Source organism: Gambusia affinis, linkage group LG03 (genome assembly GCF_019740435.1).
Source record: "Gambusia affinis linkage group LG03, SWU_Gaff_1.0, whole genome shotgun sequence".
NCBI lineage: Eukaryota > Metazoa > Chordata > Actinopteri > Cyprinodontiformes > Poeciliidae > Gambusia > Gambusia affinis.
Window position 1 is genome coordinate 21,169,548 of NC_057870.1, and position 17,878 is coordinate 21,187,425.

The following is a 17,878-nucleotide window of genomic DNA, read 5'->3' on the forward strand; positions in this document are numbered from 1 at the left end:
ATTCCTGGGCAACAGTCAGTTTTTCTAACCTGCTCTACACATAGTTGGAAAACACTTGTAATTAGCGACTAGTGGATCCAGCAGTTAACGGGTTCATGCAAAATGCACACACAGCAAAGCAAAACCTAAACTGTGTAGTTTAAATTTGTCTTCCACTTTCTTCTATCTTTCTCTCCAATCTCTTTATTTCTATTATTTCCTGCTCTTCCTGTCCTCTACCTACAGAGCAACTCTTTGCTTCCGGAAAGTTTGAGAAACTCGGATAAGCGCCGCAACGGTCCTGACTTTTCTAATGATACCAAGAAACGCAAAGTGGAGGATAAGGATTCCAGCCATTATGTGAGAAGTTTTTCTGATTTCCCGTCTCTTTTTGTCCAAAGTAAGGCTTTGATGATTGATTATATGATGAACTCCATTAGGATAGCGATGGAGAGAAAAGTGATGACAACTTGGTCGTGGATGTGTCCAATGAGGTCAGTGTGTTTTTATATTTTGTTGGGTAAAACTATTTATACTGCTTGACTTTTTTGTCATATTATGTGAAACTGTACTGTATTTTATTGAGATTTTATGTGATAGAGCAGTGGTCCCCAACCACTGGTCCGTGGAAGAAATAATTAAATATGTCCGTTTTGTGTATTGACTCTGGAGGAGCTTTTATTTTGAAATTCCTAAACCGGATGCTGTCGGTTACATTTGTGCGCCAATATGCAGCAGAGTGAGTAAGAAACAACGGCATCGATCTCGGTCCCTACAACGCGCGCACCCCTGTGATAGAGCAATACAAGGCTGCCCATTTTCCAATGCAGCTTTACCAAATTTCCCGATTCCAGTGCAAGAATAGCATACACACAGCATGGTGGGGCCACCTCCGTGTTTTACCATTCAGATTGTGTATTCAGGTTAATGTGTGCTGTGAGATTTCTGTCACACATAGTGTTTTAATTTTACTCCCCTTTGACCAAAGCATCTTCTTCCACATGTTTGCTGCTTCATCGACACGACTTGTAACAAAGTTCAAACTGGGCGTCTTCTTGCTTTCATTCAATAATGACTTTCATCTCTCCACTCTTTTGTTAAGTGGTGATGTCTTTTTGAAAATAAAATCCATTTATTCTGAGGAGAAATTACTTAGTCAAATTACACACTTTGTAATGCCTGTGGTATCTTGGAGGGTCACGTTATTCACAAGATTAATGTTGACTCTTTGCTTAGTTTTCTGATAAACAGGAAAATCTCTACATCACTGTTGAGGAGCAGCTTTGTTCTCATGTACTTCACTGTTTGTTTTTCCATCAGGATGCAGCTTCTCCTCGCGGCACGCCACTTCCATCCCCCAGAGAAAACGGCTTGGATAAGGCACGTCTTCTCAAAAAAGATCCTTGTAGTCCAGCCTCGACCGCCTCATCGGCCAGCTCCTCTTCTCTCAAGTCCAAAGAGATGGCAATGGTACAGTTGTATATCTGCGTTGCAGAAAAACACAGTAAATGACTGAATATATTGTATTTATATTCTTTGATTTGTTTCCTCTTGGCAGCGAGATAAGGCTGGGACCCCTGGTTTAAAGTCTAGCACTCCGACACCCAGAGGCGACTCTACACCTGGTCCGAGCTCCACTCCCGGGGTCAGACCAAGTCTATCGAAACCACCATCGATGGAGATACCCCATCCACCAAGTAGGTCATGCACAACAAATGTTTCAAATGAATCAAAGAAATATATTAATTCCTGTAAAAACATCCTGTTGATTGTAATAGAATAGAGTTTTCTTGCTCAGTCATTTATTTTTATGGCACACATGTATTCTCTAAATGCCCCGGTAATGTTAGATCTTTTAGCTAAATTTGTTTGTCCTGATTTCTCTTTGCATCCTGGACAACAACTGAGTTTTCATCAAGGATTTTTTTTAAACAAGAGGGCAGACCTCACTCTCCTTGTTGCATTTCTCCAGCTGCAGGTCTGCGGACTCCTCTGGCGGTACCAGGCCCATATCCGGGTGCCTTTGGGATGCTGCCCCACGGAGCAGGAATGAATGGAGAGTTAGCGGGTGCAGCTAGTGCTGCTGCTTATGCTGCAGGCCTGCACAACATGTCACCTCAGATAAGTGTGGCTGCTGCAGCCGCTGTAGCGGCATACGGTCGTTCACCAATGGTGAGTAGAAAATTAAGCAATTTCTGGAACATGCTAACAAAATAATATATATTTTTTCTTCATCTGTATTAAAAATAAGAAGATCAACCGTACTAAATTAAACTTGCAACTTAAGTATAACTTAAAAATTTTAATTAAAACTCTTTTTTGAATTTATTTGTATAGTTTTAATCTCCAAATGTGGGGCTGGAAAAATTTGGAAACTTACCTTGAAAATGCTAAAAATGTGCATGAGTGAAATTAGATTGAAATATTCTCAAATGCAAAAAACAAAAACAGTTAGTTAATTTTATATCTGCCCAGTGTGGGTATTAGTAAGGTTTAGATTAATAGGAACTTGAGTACCAATACTAATACTTCATTGGGCTCTATAGTGGTTGCTTATTTTTTCCTTTGATTTTCTGTAAAATCACAAGTGGGCCTAAAGCTGCAGTTGGGTCTTAAGCTCCTTTTTAATTTACCATCTTAATATTTGTTACTTTGAGGAAGTATTCTTGATGTTTTAGTATCCAGAAGGTTTATGACTCCAACATCTGTGTAGCTCAGTTGATATTTGTTTGTCTATAGTAGGTTTTGACAGTAGATCAAACATTTGCACTTTCAGCTATAAAGATCAAATTCACTTGTCACGCCTTAATCAAACATGGATGCCATCGATTTCTGTATTTAGGGAGTTCACTTTTTTGTTCTACATTCTGCGTTGTATTTGTAGTTTTACTTGAACAAATTTACTTTGAGGTTGAGCGTTATTCCAACAGGAAGGGGATGAAATACTATTGGCTTCACTGACTGCCGAAGCATTTTATTTTCAAGCTGTGTGAAAAGTTGACGAATGGTGAACATCATTCCACTGGTCTTTGTGAGCAATCAGCTCATCACTTCTGGGTGTATTTGCTCAGTGTTCATTACACAGTTTAAATAGATTTAGGAGACACAGCTGAGTCTGGGCAACACTTGATACGGGGTTGTGTACTTAGCAGCTACATGACTTTGTGTGTGTTGGATCAATGTGGGGAGGAGGGCAGTAAAATCATGTTTGTCTTGTGATCATGAGGGTTTGTGTTGTTCTCTGTAGGTTAATATTGAGAAACTGCTTGTGTGTGTAATATTGTCTTTCTGATGTCTATTTATGGGACATATATGTGAACTGTCCTTCTAAAATGTGTCTCCTCTTTTCAAGGTTGGGTTTGATCCTCATCCTCACATGCGAGTCCCTGGAATGCCCCCGAGTCTTACAGGAATTCCTGGCGGAAAGCCGTAAGTATGATTTTGCTGCCGGGGTGTGGGGTATATATAATTCCTAAAAAGCCATGTTTTGACATTGTATAGTATATTCCTTTCATGTTGTCTGTTATGTTTTGCTCCCATAATTTTCTGCAATTAATTTTCTCTCCTCTTTTGTGCATTCAGTGCATACTCCTTTCACGTTGCAGCAGACGGACAGATGCAGCCAGTTCCTTTTCCCCCAGATGCTTTGGTGGGACCAGGAATCCCTCGTCATGCCCGCCAAATCAACACGCTGAACCACGGAGAGGTGGTGTGCGCCGTCACCATCAGTAACCCCACCCGCCATGTTTACACAGGCGGAAAGGGATGCGTCAAGGTCTGGGACATCAGTCACCCTGGAAATAAAAGCCCTGTCTCACAACTTGATTGCTTGGTGAGTAAAGTTTGAAGTTGTTTGATATTCTTTTTGTTTTTTTATAGGATGGTTGGAAGAAAGTGACTACATTGTGTCATTTGGGTGAAAAAGCAATTGTGGGGTTCCCAAGGATCCATTATTGGGCCACTTTAATTAATCTATCTTTAATTATAGAGTACTACAATGTGACTCACTAAATGTATGCTTACAAAACAACCTTATTCCTGTGTGTCACAACAGCCCACAAGAATCAGTGAGTCTAAAATAACAATGAATTGATGGGACAGAAAGATTCCCTTCTGCTAACCAAAATCAGAAAAATGGGTCATCCTACAGAAGTTCTTAAATCACTGCACTGGCTTCCTGTTTGACATGAAAGACTTTAAAGTTTTCTTGTTGGTCTGAAAGGAATTTAAGAAAAACATTTCTAAGTTACTTCTCAGTAATTTACCATGTAGCCTCCTTAGGTTTTCAGATAACAAGTAGAGGAGTTTAGGGACTACGCTCCTCGGCGCTGGAACAAAATACCTGAAAAACTGGGATGTTCAGACGCCTTAGGACTAATAATATTTGTTTTACGGCAGTTTTGGTTCCAAGAGTCTCACTCATAAACTACTTTCCCAATTATTGAGAAATCAAAGCTTGAGATTGAAGACAGACATCATGACTCTTCCAGAGCAAAGCGACAGCTTTTCCTTAGCTATTCATTTGCTTTAAAATTACATTTAAATTTTAAATTTTTTATTTCTGTGTGAGATTTTAAGTGTTCAACATGCATTTCCTTTTATCCCACATCATTAGAACCGGGACAACTACATCCGCTCCTGCCGTCTCCTCCCTGACGGTCGAACACTCATCGTAGGCGGTGAGGCGAGCACGCTCTCCATCTGGGATTTGGCCACGCCCACTCCCAGGATTAAAGCAGAGCTGACATCATCAGCACCTGCATGCTACGCTCTGGCCATCAGTCCCGACTCCAAAGTGTGCTTCTCCTGCTGCAGTGACGGCAACATTGCAGTCTGGGATTTACACAACCAGACCCTTGTTAGGTAAGAGACGAGATGCGTTGATTCTGCAACTAGAACTGACGATGTGGCAAGTTCTCTGTCATAACTTTAAACGCCTCCGAAATCAACTGTCCTTTTTGAATTCCCGCTGGAGCGATGTTGTGTCTTGGTTCTTTGTTTAACCATGACCTTGTATGTGTATTCTGCAGGCAGTTTCAGGGTCACACAGACGGAGCCAGCTGCATCGACATCTCCAACGACGGCACCAAGCTGTGGACAGGAGGTCTGGATAATACTGTTCGCTCCTGGGATCTCAGGGAGGGACGGCAGCTTCAGCAACATGACTTTACTTCTCAGGTGAACACTCGCATCAGAAAATCAACTATAATGCAATTTCTAAAATTAATAGAAGTTGCTTAGCATATTACGTATCAAGTAAGAGTTAATAAATCCCAAGTGAAACAAAGATACATTTTCCCACCTAGTTATAAACTCAAAGCTAATGCTGTTTCTGCCTTTTCTGTCCAGATCTTCTCTCTTGGCTACTGTCCGACGGGAGAATGGCTCGCTGTTGGAATGGAGAGTAGCAACGTGGAGGTCCTTCATGTCACCAAGCCTGACAAATACCAGCTTCACCTACATGAGAGCTGCGTTCTGTCCCTGCAGTTTGCTTACTGTGGTAGGAAACTCCGTCACACATTCAGGAATGTTTATTTATCTATGGTTCCCATTTTGTTGGTAACGGCATGTTGTTGACAATGTGATTGTTTTTGTGTTTCACACAGGAAAATGGTTTGTGAGTACAGGGAAGGACAACCTGCTGAATGCATGGAGAACACCGTATGGAGCCAGTATTTTCCAGGTTGGTTGAAGGAGTTAAAACATTATCTGATTAAATATGTAAAACTGTAACCTTCAATTTAGCATCCACCTTTGTCATTTCGTTACTCTTTCTCTACTTTGAACATGACTCCATTTCAATATTTCCATGTCATGGTACTAAAATATCAGGATATTGTCCACGTTTAACCGGCTGCTTCAGTGTGCTTCAACTTTATGTGTTAGAATGCTGATCCTTCTGAATATTTGTCAGTTTATGTGCATTTCCACTATGAGGTCCAGAACTGTGACTTTTATGCAAATCATAACTACTGCAGATGTAACAAATGTCCCATCTCTTTTGATTAGAATGGAAAACCTTTTTGTTTCCTTCCCAACATTCAAACTCTGTCATTAGTTCAGTTTTAGTGATCTATGGAGGAGCATCATCATCCACAAAGTTCAAAATGCAAATTAAATCAGTGAAATAAGTCAAATACTGCATTCATCTAAGTAAATTATATTATAATATGTATAAAATGTTCTAACATTGTTATTTTCTCTGCCTCCACTGATGCTGAAAGTGGAAGTCCACTTTTCATTTAATGTTTTCAACAAAGCCAGCAGATTCATTACTGCATTACTGAATATAAGCTCTTTAAAGCATTGTAATATACAATATGAGAAACTGCTTTATATGTCATTTACTAACAAAAATATAGATCACAAAGTGCATTAAACATGCAACCACAACCAACCCAGTAGTTCAGACTACATACCAAAAATGCAACCTTCCTACTCCAGTTGTTTGCCATCAGTGTTTCAGTTTTATAAAGGATGTTGTGATAATTACTCTTATTACATTGGAGAGGGAGCACCAGACATGATTCATAAAGCGTTTTGGTTTCACTTGAAGCTTTTGTTTCTTACTACTTCCTTTTCCCTACTTGTTTTTTTTTTTTTCTTCTCAGTCTAAAGAATCCTCCTCGGTGCTAAGCTGTGACATATCTGTGGACGACAAGTACATTGTTACTGGATCAGGAGACAAGAAGGCCACTGTTTACGAAGTCATCTACTGAAGATATAACACAACCCACAAACATTTACAGAATTCTGATAATGTTCACCTCCACTCATGAAAAGGGGCGTGCACATTTTTCTTTTCCATCTACTGAAAAGACACAGATATTTGATCTGCAGATATTTATTGTGCCTGTGAACATGCCTCTGCAACCACTGGGAACCTTTGTGGAGCGGTATGTTGCCGGTTGAGGACGAGGAACCGTATGGCTGTCAGTAGTTTCTGCTTTCTGAGGTGGACCAGCTGCTGGTCGGTGACCAAAGGGGAACTCTGTCAGACCGGACCCCATTCTGCTGATGAACACTAAACTCACTGTAACAACCAGAGGGAGATGCGGAAAAGAGAAATGAGCAGGACAGGCGGGAAAAAAACCAACAGATGGACGTTTTACAGTGTGTACAATATAAGCTGTTCTGTATTTTACTTCAGAGATCAGTCTGTGGAACTGCCAGCATTGACAGTGATGACTTTTGACCTCGGCTTGCGTACCTGACACACCTACCATCTAAGATGTCTTAACAGTAACTCATTTTTTTACTAACTGCACTGTAGGAGTAGCAGTTCACCCATGCACTGTACCTTTTACTGTTAAAAATGACTCAAATGGGATGTTTTGATTTATTTAACACAACAATACCACAAACGAGCCGCAATGACATAATTCACACAAGTTTCAGACATGGAAAAATGGAAAAGGTGTCCATTGTCTGAAGAATTTTCAGTGTTACAAAGGGACCTAATGGGGCTTATAAATGGGGGGATATTTCTTCTCTAATCCTGTTTTAAAAGAACAATTGGTGAAAATCTGAAGTAAGAGTTTAAGGGGTTTGATTTAATCCTCAAATTCCATTAATGCCCTTTTCATAATTTGCCCTTTTAGCATCCAATTTCTACCTTACATTTTCTCTCTTCTTACTCACTGTTTTCTCCAGGGCATTTACTAAAGGTTAAAGCTGTTCATCAGTGAAAAAGTGTCGAGCAGTCTTACTGTGATTTACTTTTTATTTCCCAGAACTTAATCTATTTCAGCTTAAGAGTCCACAGACTTGTTCTGTTAAAAGTACATTCCCATCAAGCCTTTCACTGCAAAACACTCAATGTCTTGTTTGAATAGTTTACGCTTTGTAAACTGGAACCAACGATGATTATTCTGTCAGCTGGGTTAATCTTCCTGAGTTAGCTGGTATTTAATGTCACTTGTTCTAACATGTTGAAATAAAATACTACCGTGCTGGGGGGGGGGGGATTCTCTCTTTGTGAAGCATATTTTAACGGTAGAGAATTAAATTATTGAAGTCATACTTCAGGTTAAGGAGGAATTTGTAATTTTTACAAAACTCATTCCTTGTCCCTCTCTCTTTTTTTTTTCTTTTCTTTTTTTGTGGTCTGTAAAAATGTATATATCTTTTTTTCTTTCCTACCAGACATGCTGTAGAGATGACAAATTGTTTTTGTACATGTTTTACATTTAATCAGGAATAATTCTTAATGGTCTTAAAGTAGCCAAATAATCGATTGGTCTCAATAAATGTGAGTTGTTTTTTTTAAATTTTGTATATTGCCTGTTTTACTTTCTGATTTGGTCAAGCACACAGGGGCCGTTATACATGTACATTTTGATCTAATCGAGGCATCCAGCATCGCAAAAGGGAACATTTTTAGAACTGAACATCCAAATAAAACACTTTAGACTCCTTTATTTTCAAATGATGATTGTAGAAGTTGTATAACCTCACCGCCATAATCGTTGTGCCCCTCTGCATCTTGCTTAATTTAAAGCAAGCTGAGCAAACGCAGCAAGAGGATGCAGTGATCAGAGAAAAAGCATCTTATCAAGCAGCAGCTGAACAAGAAACCAAGACTGATTCCCGACTGAGAGAAACCGACCTAAGCTTTTCCAGAACTCAGTCTTAAACCCAATTAACATCATGCAAAAACATTTGTTCTGGCTAGAACATTTCATACTTTCCAACAACTAGATTATAGAATTCCCAGGAAATCTTTATAAATTGCTTCAGTTGCTGTACATCATCACAAAATGTTCTGACCAGAATATGCTTCAAAAACAATATGCAAGCACAGAATTTAGACATTTAGTTCTGTATTTAGGCCTTTAGAGAAGCTTCACACTTGGCTGTGAAACACTCCAGTGCTTGATGAAAACTCAAACAGAATCACATTGTCTATATCCTGTTAATAGAAACCTCAAACGGGATCTTTCACAGTGAAACTCTGGTGGAGTCGAACCTGCATTGGATGAAAGCTTGACTTTGTGGTGAGGAGGTGGACAAACCTCTTCTGGTTCTAAGGAGAACGAATGTTTCTAAGCTTCCACTAAGCATTACAAACACCTTGCAGATCGCTGACAGAAGCCCTCAACAGAGCCACAAAAAACACGACCCTCTCAGCAATTCTGTGCGATTTAAAAACCTGGTCCACTTCTCCACGGAGCTTTCATTTAAGTCAATCCAAGGCTAACATTTATTAATGGATTTTAATAAAAATGTCAGCCCAGTGAATGTATGCCCAGTTTATATAGCTGATGTTTGCTCTGGGATCATTTTGAATGAATTACTACGAAAGAGGTGATAAGTGTTTGTAAATTAGAAGTGCTTTTGAAACTGTCAACGTGGGAAAAGGTTAAATGAAAAACAAAAAAACATTAGCAGGGTCAACTATAAAGTGCTCTAAAATTTGTTAGTAGATGTCATTACAATCCTCCATTATGTCATTTACAGTCGTTCTTATGAGTGTTGGACTGATGGGTAGTTTGTATGATGCCCAGCAGACATGCAGTCCCACTGGGTGTTTACTAATTGATGCAGCCACTAGTCTGGACGAGCTGAGTGGGAAGGTGGAGCTTTATGAAAGTAAGAGTTTAGTCACCCCTGAAAGGCCTCCATGGGAGATAAAATAATTCCTCTAGCATGCATGAAAGAATCAAAGCAACACTAAAATTATATTTTTGATGAGTAAAGAACATTGCATCATGATAAGTAAAAAAAAAAGTTGATTCTATCATTTCCCTCCTTCAAATAATTGCCGTTTCTTGTCCCTTTTATTTTTTTAACCACAAGCTTTAGCGTGTTGCGACTGTGTCAAGCTGCACATAAAACAGCACAGTCTTGTTTTCTTCTTCGACAGGTTGCATTAGACGTGCAGATAAAAATGAAGCGTTTGGGCAGTCTGCTGAGCCAATCAGAGGGGCAGAGACGTGAGAGCTGTGTAGAGCTGTGATTTCACACAGGGTGTTATTTTTATGGAGATATTGTGCAGTGAGCTTCAAAACAGAGCAGCTGTTCAAATCAACTGTGTGTTAAATAAGTGAATCCAATCCCCTGCTTAATACTAACTCCAACAACAAACAGACTAGCTCTGTGTCTTTCCCCTGATGTAAACTGTAAATCAGATTAATTACTGTGAATGTATAATTCTGTCTATCCCTGGCGCTCATACACACAAAATCTCAAACACACACACACACACACACACACACACACTGTTGTACAGAATGAGGTGATTATGTGGCAATTACAACAGTCGCATTGACAAAATGGAAACTGATCCTTGGAGGGGGGAAAAATGGAAGAAATGTCGCTCCAAGTTCTCAGTCCATCCAGAGATTTCTGAGCTCTGAATCACAGCGTTCTCTTTTGATCATCACGGCTGCTGCCTCTTTCCGATACACAGACGGATTATTCCCCCTAAATCTCCCAAATCCCTAATCCTATTTATCTCAACGCCACACAAAAAAGGTGCTCTCTGCCTACTGCTCAGCTTATGCGTACAGTATGGGTGTAAGTATGTCTAAATTCATTTCTATATCTGTGAGAGCGTCTTTACTCATTCATTTGAGCTGTGCTCACCTCCAACATGCTTCTGTTGGAGTTTAAGGCTTCAGTGTTAATGTACCATCCACGTTCAAACCGCTTCTGTAAAAGTATCGATAACTATTGAGGTTGTGTATTTGTTATCAAGTAGTACAGCTTTCTTGTGAATCTGGACATCGAACATCAGTTCCAAAGACAAGGCTGCATATTGCATAGAGCTAATAACACAAATGAAGCTTTAATATGTGGATATTTAGTGGCATGTCTGCAACTTATCTATGACTGCATGTCTCTGAACAACAAAGTTCTGTAAGAAGAAAAGCTGCAACACACCTAAATCTAACTGAATTCACTCAAATCTGAGCAGAGGATAACAAGTGAGCAGCTGTTGGCAGTGAATAAAGTCAGGCGTTTAAAACCATTACACCCAGTTACGCTCCTTTCAAGCAGTTGCCTCCATCTTTTCCCTTTCTCTTTGCCTTCTCTGTCTCATTCAGGTTTTCCTCCTCCTCCTTCTATTCCTTCCTCCAAAGCCTTTGTATGTAATCTTATTTCCTTTTTCTTTTAATCCCCGGTGGTCCCTTGCTTCCCAATTTCTCACTCTCTCTCTCACACAAACGCACACACACACACACACCCATCTCTGTGTTTTCCACAAGTCCCTCATTGTGTTTAGTGGTAAACCGATTTTCTCTCCTCTCAGAAATCTTCGCCTCCTTCCACTTCTCTATTTCCCCTGAGCCTATTACTTTTTTTCCACCTTTCTTCTACTTTTTATTTATTTATTTATTTTTTTACTTTACACAATCTTACTCGGGTTGCTCACCGTGTATGTGTTAGTGTGTGTGAGTAAGCAAGTGAGCGTGCTAATGAGCTTAGAGCTGTCTTCCTCCCAAGGTGAGGTATCATGCTGAGGTGATCAACACTGCTGGAGCTGCAGGTATCAACCACAAAACACCTGCCTGGTTGAGCACTGCTGCACACACATCTGCTCCCTGCATCCTAACCCTTTCACACACACACACACACACACACACACACACACACACGCACGCACCCACACCCACACCCACACCCACACACACACACCCACACCCACACGCACGTACACCCCCCCCCCCCACACACACACATAAGTCGGATTTCCGGAAGTAAATAAATCACTTCTTTTTTTCTTTTCCAGGAACATAAAGGATTTCTCATTTCTGTCTTACACACAGTTTACAAATGCATGCATCTAAAATTTGGTGTCTATTTTATTTACGTTTTTATTTTTTTTGTCTGCAGACACGAATACAGCTCGCTGCTGCACAGGGCCGATAGCGCAACTCTTTCCTGTCAACACACGGGATAATCAGCTGCTGGGGATTGTGGGTAAGCTGTAATAATCCCTCGCATGGAATATGGAAAGCATCAGAGAGTTATTCAACAGGACAGAGATAAAGGTGCGTGTGTGTGTGTGTGTTTGTGAGGCTTTTCCATCTTCAATATGCATCTTCACCTGAAACTGACTGTCAGGTGGGATAATTGAAAAGAAAAGGAAAAAGAAAAAAAACAACTGAAATCGCTCACGTATGCATGTTTGCCAGCAGCTATCTGCACAACTCTGTCCCCAGCTGCTGAAATGATGCTTCCTGCTGGAGGAGACACAGCGTCTTAATTAAGAGCTACATCCTGAACAAGTCTCGTCTAATCAAAAGAGCACCGTTGCAGCTCTGCGTCGCGTATCACCCCTCCACCCCCAGTCCCCTGAGAGGCAAACTTCTGCTCAATACTTCAGCGGTTTTACAATCAAACTTCAGTGCGAGACAGTTCCAAGATCAGCCTTTCATTTGTCGAGAGGCTCGAAGAACAGCTATATCTGTCAGTACGTCAATATTCATAAGGCTCTCGTTAAAATGGACTGGTGCTCATTGGCGGGCAATGCAAGTCGTTAATGTCTAATCTGTCTGAGGCGTTAAGAAAACGTTTACTCCAAGTCATGTCGCTGAAGCGACATTCACCAAAGTTATCGTTTTTCAAAGGTTTTTCCATTATCCTGGAGCCCAAACCATGGTGCGACTGTGGCTTTGTGGGTAGAGTAGTCGCGACTCGCTTGTGATTGGAAGGTTGGAGGTTCGTTTTCAGCTTCCTCCTTTAAGGTCAACATGCCCCTGAGCAAGGCACTTAACCCTTCACTGCCTGCTGATCTGTATATCAATGGGTGAATGTGACTCTAGTGCAAAATACTTTGCATGGTCAAAATTTTGTGGAAAAAGCGCTACATAAGTTCTATCCATTAACCATTTTACTCTGCACTGACTACAAATAATTTGTATAACTAGTTACTTATATAGGTCAGCAAGTGAGTCCTAAATAACTATCATATTTAGATAGTTGCCTCAACATGAGGCAGTCTAAGCTTTGAATTTAAGAGCTAGCATCATAAACGGCACTGATCTGGTAATGACCTGAAGAAACAGACAAGACAGCAGGAGATATATGATCATTTGTGTGTAAGTCTGCTTGGAAAATTGAAGTCTTGAATTAAGACTTCAATTTTCCAAACAGAAATAAAGACACACAAGTCAAAGCATTGACTAAGCTTCCAGTTGTTGAATGTGCTCAAAAGATTAACTGGATCTTCAGAGGTTCAACCCTGAAACTGTGTTCTTCTGCAGACAACCTGATGGTGAACACCACCAGCGTCTCAGTCCGTCTTAACAGCTGCTTTTAAAGCTGTTGCTTTGTGAGAACGATGGTTCACAACACTGATTCCCTTCTCCACCAGTTTTAGTGGAATTGATCAGAAAATTGGCGCGGCCCTTTCAAACTCATGCAGCTCCCAGAGCACTTCCCCAGGGACTGAACGCTCATTGTGTATTGATCCACCTGATCAATAGTTATAAACAAGGTCTGATGATCAGAGCCAATGGTTACTTTTGGCATGGAGAGCAGCATCACTTACTGCTCTCAATGCCAGATTTATGACTAACGGTCATACTAGACAATAGACTGCAAAAAAGAACAAGAACTTGTCACTTGTCAGGACACAAAGAAAAATGAAAGCTTGTCATCACTCTCCCGGTTGCACTAATCCTGAATATTTTCTTTAAAAAGATTTTAGCTATCAAACAGAGAATACTTTCCAGAATTATACTGCCAGTGAGCGTTTACAGGAAACACAGATCCTAAATAGTGCAGGTCCTCCCAAGAGTTTGGTTTTTCAAGGATTTTAATCAGTTAAATATGCGCGTTGCTACGTGTCTAATCTGCTGGTTAATCTCACTAACACTTTTTTATGAGATTGCTAGCTGCTGCAAGGATTACCGCATCAGAGATCACATCCTGATTTCCATAATCCTCCTCTTGGGATAAAACTCTGTTTGTCCCCCAGCTTGTCCCTTTGTTAGACTGTGAAACATCACTTATCTATTTCAGCAAAATCTGCGTCTGTTTCATCTTAAGGTATTTTACTTTGGAATGCCATATTTTTAGTTCTTAACATTAAGTTTGAAACATAAAGAGCTGCAAATTCTAAGTTACAAAATAATATTTTCAGGTCGACAGCTTATCGTAATTATAATCATAATGGATATTAAAAACTGGATTGTAATTGCTTCCTGCTTTTTTAATCATTTTTCCTTTACACTGAAATACACCAAAAGAGGCCTATGAAAAGCTAAAAGTTTCTCTTTGTCTTTTAACTGCTAGCGTTTATAACAATGTATATTCATATTTGTAAAAAAGTCAACTTGATTCTTCAGTGCAAGGTGAAATAATGCAGCTAGTAGAAGACAGGTTGATACAAATTTAATACATCAGAGTGAAAAGATGTGAAGAAGTTGAATCTTTCTTGGGTTGAAGCACAGAATATTATTCAGACTGGCAAAAAACTTTAAGATAATTACTGAAACAAACTAAAGTGAATAAAACTTAACAAAAAAACAAAACTGAATTGTTAGAATTTTTCAAGTCAAGAGTCTTTAAATTACAGCATTGTATTAAGTACTTATGGATAACTTTTATGACTTAATTTGCCCAGCAATAAAAACATGAACATTTTTATAATTAATATAGATATAGAGAGAGAGTTCAATATTTTTATTTAACTGTTTTAAATACAAATATCCTTGAGATTATTGATGAATTTAGCCCATTCATCATTAGCCCATTTAGTAATCTTTAAGATGCATTCGACATTGGTTAAGCTAATACGAAGCTAAATTCAGAGGCATTAAATGTTCCCTGTTGATGTGTAACTGGTTTTACGGTTAGCTGGGAGGTTTATGCCCGTGTGTGTAAATGTGTGTGTTTGCCACACATTTAGCAGTGTGATTTTCTCCTTTATCTCCTGGAGTCTCCCTCCACTAGGCTCCATTTTCTGCTCCGAGGGTCCAGAGCATCTCCTCATGTGTAGAAAAGCTATAATAAAGTAAGCTAGGAGGCGGAGGATAAGGAGGGACAGGAAACAGCAGAAAAAAGGGCTAGGTTTGGGTATTGGTGTGAGGGGGGAAGGCTGCTTAAGGAGGATGAAGAGTACAGATGGAAGGTGGGATGTGGTGGACGACAGCAGAAAAGCTTTTAGGAGAAGGAAGATGGAGGAGATCAGCTGGGAGGGGTGCAGACATTCAGTCATGATGCTGGTTGAAATAGAAGTCTAGATGTATTACAGTCAGAGGCTCCATCTCCATCACTTTGTGGGTGAATGTGTAAGTTTTCTTGAAAGGCTAGTGGTGTGTGTGTGTGTGTGTCTGTCTGTAAAACCCCCACTGGGCTTTTACTCTGTCAATGCTCAGCGATAATCAGCCTCTATCTCTCCTGATCCATCTTCTCCTCTATTCCTTCCCTGCCGCGCTCTCTCTCCCCCTTGCCCTCCATCCTCCATCCTTCACTCTCACTCTCACCCTTTCCTCCCACTTCGCACAGCCGCACACCCAGCCACATGTAGCAGAGATTAATGTGTGCGTGTGTGTTTGTGTGTGAATCGATTCAGCCTCTGCCCTTTCTAAGCGTTCTACAAGCTTCATTGGCCTCTCACTCTCCACTGAGCAGCATCTGTTTCACACTCCATCTCTGCTGTACGCCATATTACTCCATCACACCGTCTCTCCGGCTTCATGTGTCACTCTGTCTCTCCTTGGCTGTCCTCTCGTCTTTGTCTGTTAGTGTTTCTCTGATTCTCTCATGTATTTATTTATTTTTTTCTCAAAAATCTGATTTGTTTCCCCTGGCGGGTTGAATTGATTATTGTTTTCTTGGACTGAGTGAAAAACTATAAACTGTTTCTTTATATTGATGAGATTTACGGCTTGTTTTGAAAGAAGTTTGCAGCAACTTAAACACACAAACCATATTTGTGAAGCAGTCTATTGGCCTCCTGGGATGGGATGTGATTTCTGTTACATACTAAAACGGTAGCTGCTCTACGTCACAAGCTGTTGAATCTCTTAGTCGTGGGCAATTCTGTTTTTCTATTTGTGGTTTTTAAAAAAGCAGTATGTTTATTTTGCTCAGAGCAGCTAGATTTTCTTTTGTATGACGTGTAGCCAAACGAGTCTAGTTGAGCGTTTACCTTGTAATTGTGTGAAAGAAATCAAAATGACTTGTCTTACCTTTATAGGTTTTAGAAAATCCTTCACTTGTTCATATTGTGGATTTGCTGACTGAATGTAATTGACTATTTTTAAATGTTGAGACATAAATATAAAGTCTAGTGTCATTAGTATACTCAGATGTTTTAGTACTGCATTATCTTGAGCTTGGCAAATAGTATACACGTTAAATAAAAGTGACCCAAGAAGGAAGCCTTGAGGAGCTCCTCATATTTGTTGCTTTTGATTAGTAGTAAATTGAACATTGATCAATATATTTGTAGTTATGATTTTGACTATGTTTTAATGATGTGAAGCACTTTGAGCTGTCTTGTTCCTGAAATGTGTTTTAAAATTAAATCTGAACTTGAACTCGTATGACTGTTGTTTGGCAAGATTTGGCCAAAAGACACAAAATAGTCCAGCATAATCTGAACCAATCCAGCACAGCTGTGTGGAAAACAGTTTACAGAAAACATTCAGTAAAATCGACACAAAAGCTTTAAATTCATCATTGTTGATTCATATGGAATTTAAAACCTTCATAAATCTGATTAGAAAAAAACTGAGATTTTTTTTTTTATTCCATCCAATTTGGTCATAAATATCCTTTTCAGTGATCTTGGCCACAATGTTTAGGTTCAATCGAAGCATTTACTATTTATCAATGAGGCTTCAGACGAGGCTTCTTTTAAAGAGCTTTGAAAGACAGAACATTTTGAGCATATTTAGGATTGTGCTTTAATTTTAAAACCCAATGTGAGACTTGGCATATATAAGACAGGTGTTCTGCAGTGCTTTTGTTTTATTCGCTGTGTTTTATTATCATAGCGCTATCAGGTAGCTCTGGCTCTGAATAAAGGCAGTTAGTGTGCATCTCTAATTTCCCTGGGAGAGACCTCAACACGGGCCGTGATTCACAGCTCGGAGAGGAGATAATTACCGTTTCCTCCTCACCTCGCCTCTTCCCACCTCGCTCCATCCCCGCCTCGACTTTTTCCTCAGTTTTTTTTTTTTTTTTTTTTTCCGCTGCTCTTCTTATACAGCTGAGTGATTACCCCTCATTAAAAATCAGAATAAAACATTGTTAGCGCAGATCGTTAGGGCGCTAACTCCCTTCTCTCCCTCACCCACCACTCCATCGTTAGCACTCAGCTCCGGCACTAAACGAGCGGCCTTTGAGGAATGTTATTCTAATTCCAATTAGCTCTTCAGGCTTGGAAGGAAGCCAAGTCCCTGAGAAAAACACTAAAAGTGGCGAGCACGCTTACACCCACTGGAAGCAAACAAAGATACACACACACACACCCACGCATGCACGCCTACACTGAGATGATGTGCACACTCATTTTTGAAGAGACCTAACACACACACTCAAAGCGACACACAGAATTGTCTGAGAACAGCAGCGACTAATGGCTTTGGCAGCGCTGCACAGGGACCTGAAGAGCAATTAGGCTCCAAACTACACATTGTAAATCCCGTCTGATTACTCTGTGTGTGTGTGCGTGTGCGTGGGCGTGTGTGTGTTTGAGAGAGTGAGTGTTTGTGTTAAGCCCTGTTTATCTGCCACCAATTACCTCGCCCTGCCACAAGAGATGCACAGTGGATAAATGCAATCCATAAACATACACCAGCACTCACACTGAGTGCATACACTCAGGTAGAGGCACACACAGACACACACACGCACACAGGCTTACACAACTGCAAGCACACACTCGCAGAGGAGCTGTCTTATCAGTTTATGTTGGTGTGACTGGAGGATTTAGTCA

General features: G+C 40.2%; 1 protein-coding gene across 4 annotated transcripts in view; it reads left to right on the forward strand.

Moving 5' to 3' along the window:
* The window catches only part of LOC122828778 (transducin-like enhancer protein 1), a 29,987-nt gene extending 21,741 nt beyond the window's left edge, over positions 1-8,246 (forward strand). For all 4 annotated transcript variants that reach the window (XM_044112646.1, XM_044112647.1, XM_044112648.1 and 1 more), the window contains exons 9-20: positions 226-339; positions 420-473; positions 1,300-1,449; positions 1,538-1,676; positions 1,952-2,151; positions 3,332-3,408; positions 3,562-3,811; positions 4,595-4,842; positions 5,010-5,157; positions 5,329-5,479; positions 5,586-5,662; positions 6,591-8,246. In XM_044112646.1, the coding sequence (XP_043968581.1) occupies positions 226-339; positions 420-473; positions 1,300-1,449; positions 1,538-1,676; positions 1,952-2,151; positions 3,332-3,408; positions 3,562-3,811; positions 4,595-4,842; positions 5,010-5,157; positions 5,329-5,479; positions 5,586-5,662; positions 6,591-6,698 (1,716 nt within the window). In that variant the 3' untranslated portion in view covers positions 6,699-8,246. The remainder of the gene's footprint in view (positions 1-225; positions 340-419; positions 474-1,299; positions 1,450-1,537; positions 1,677-1,951; positions 2,152-3,331; positions 3,409-3,561; positions 3,812-4,594; positions 4,843-5,009; positions 5,158-5,328; positions 5,480-5,585; positions 5,663-6,590) is intronic.
* Positions 8,247-17,878: the final 9,632 nt, after the last annotated feature.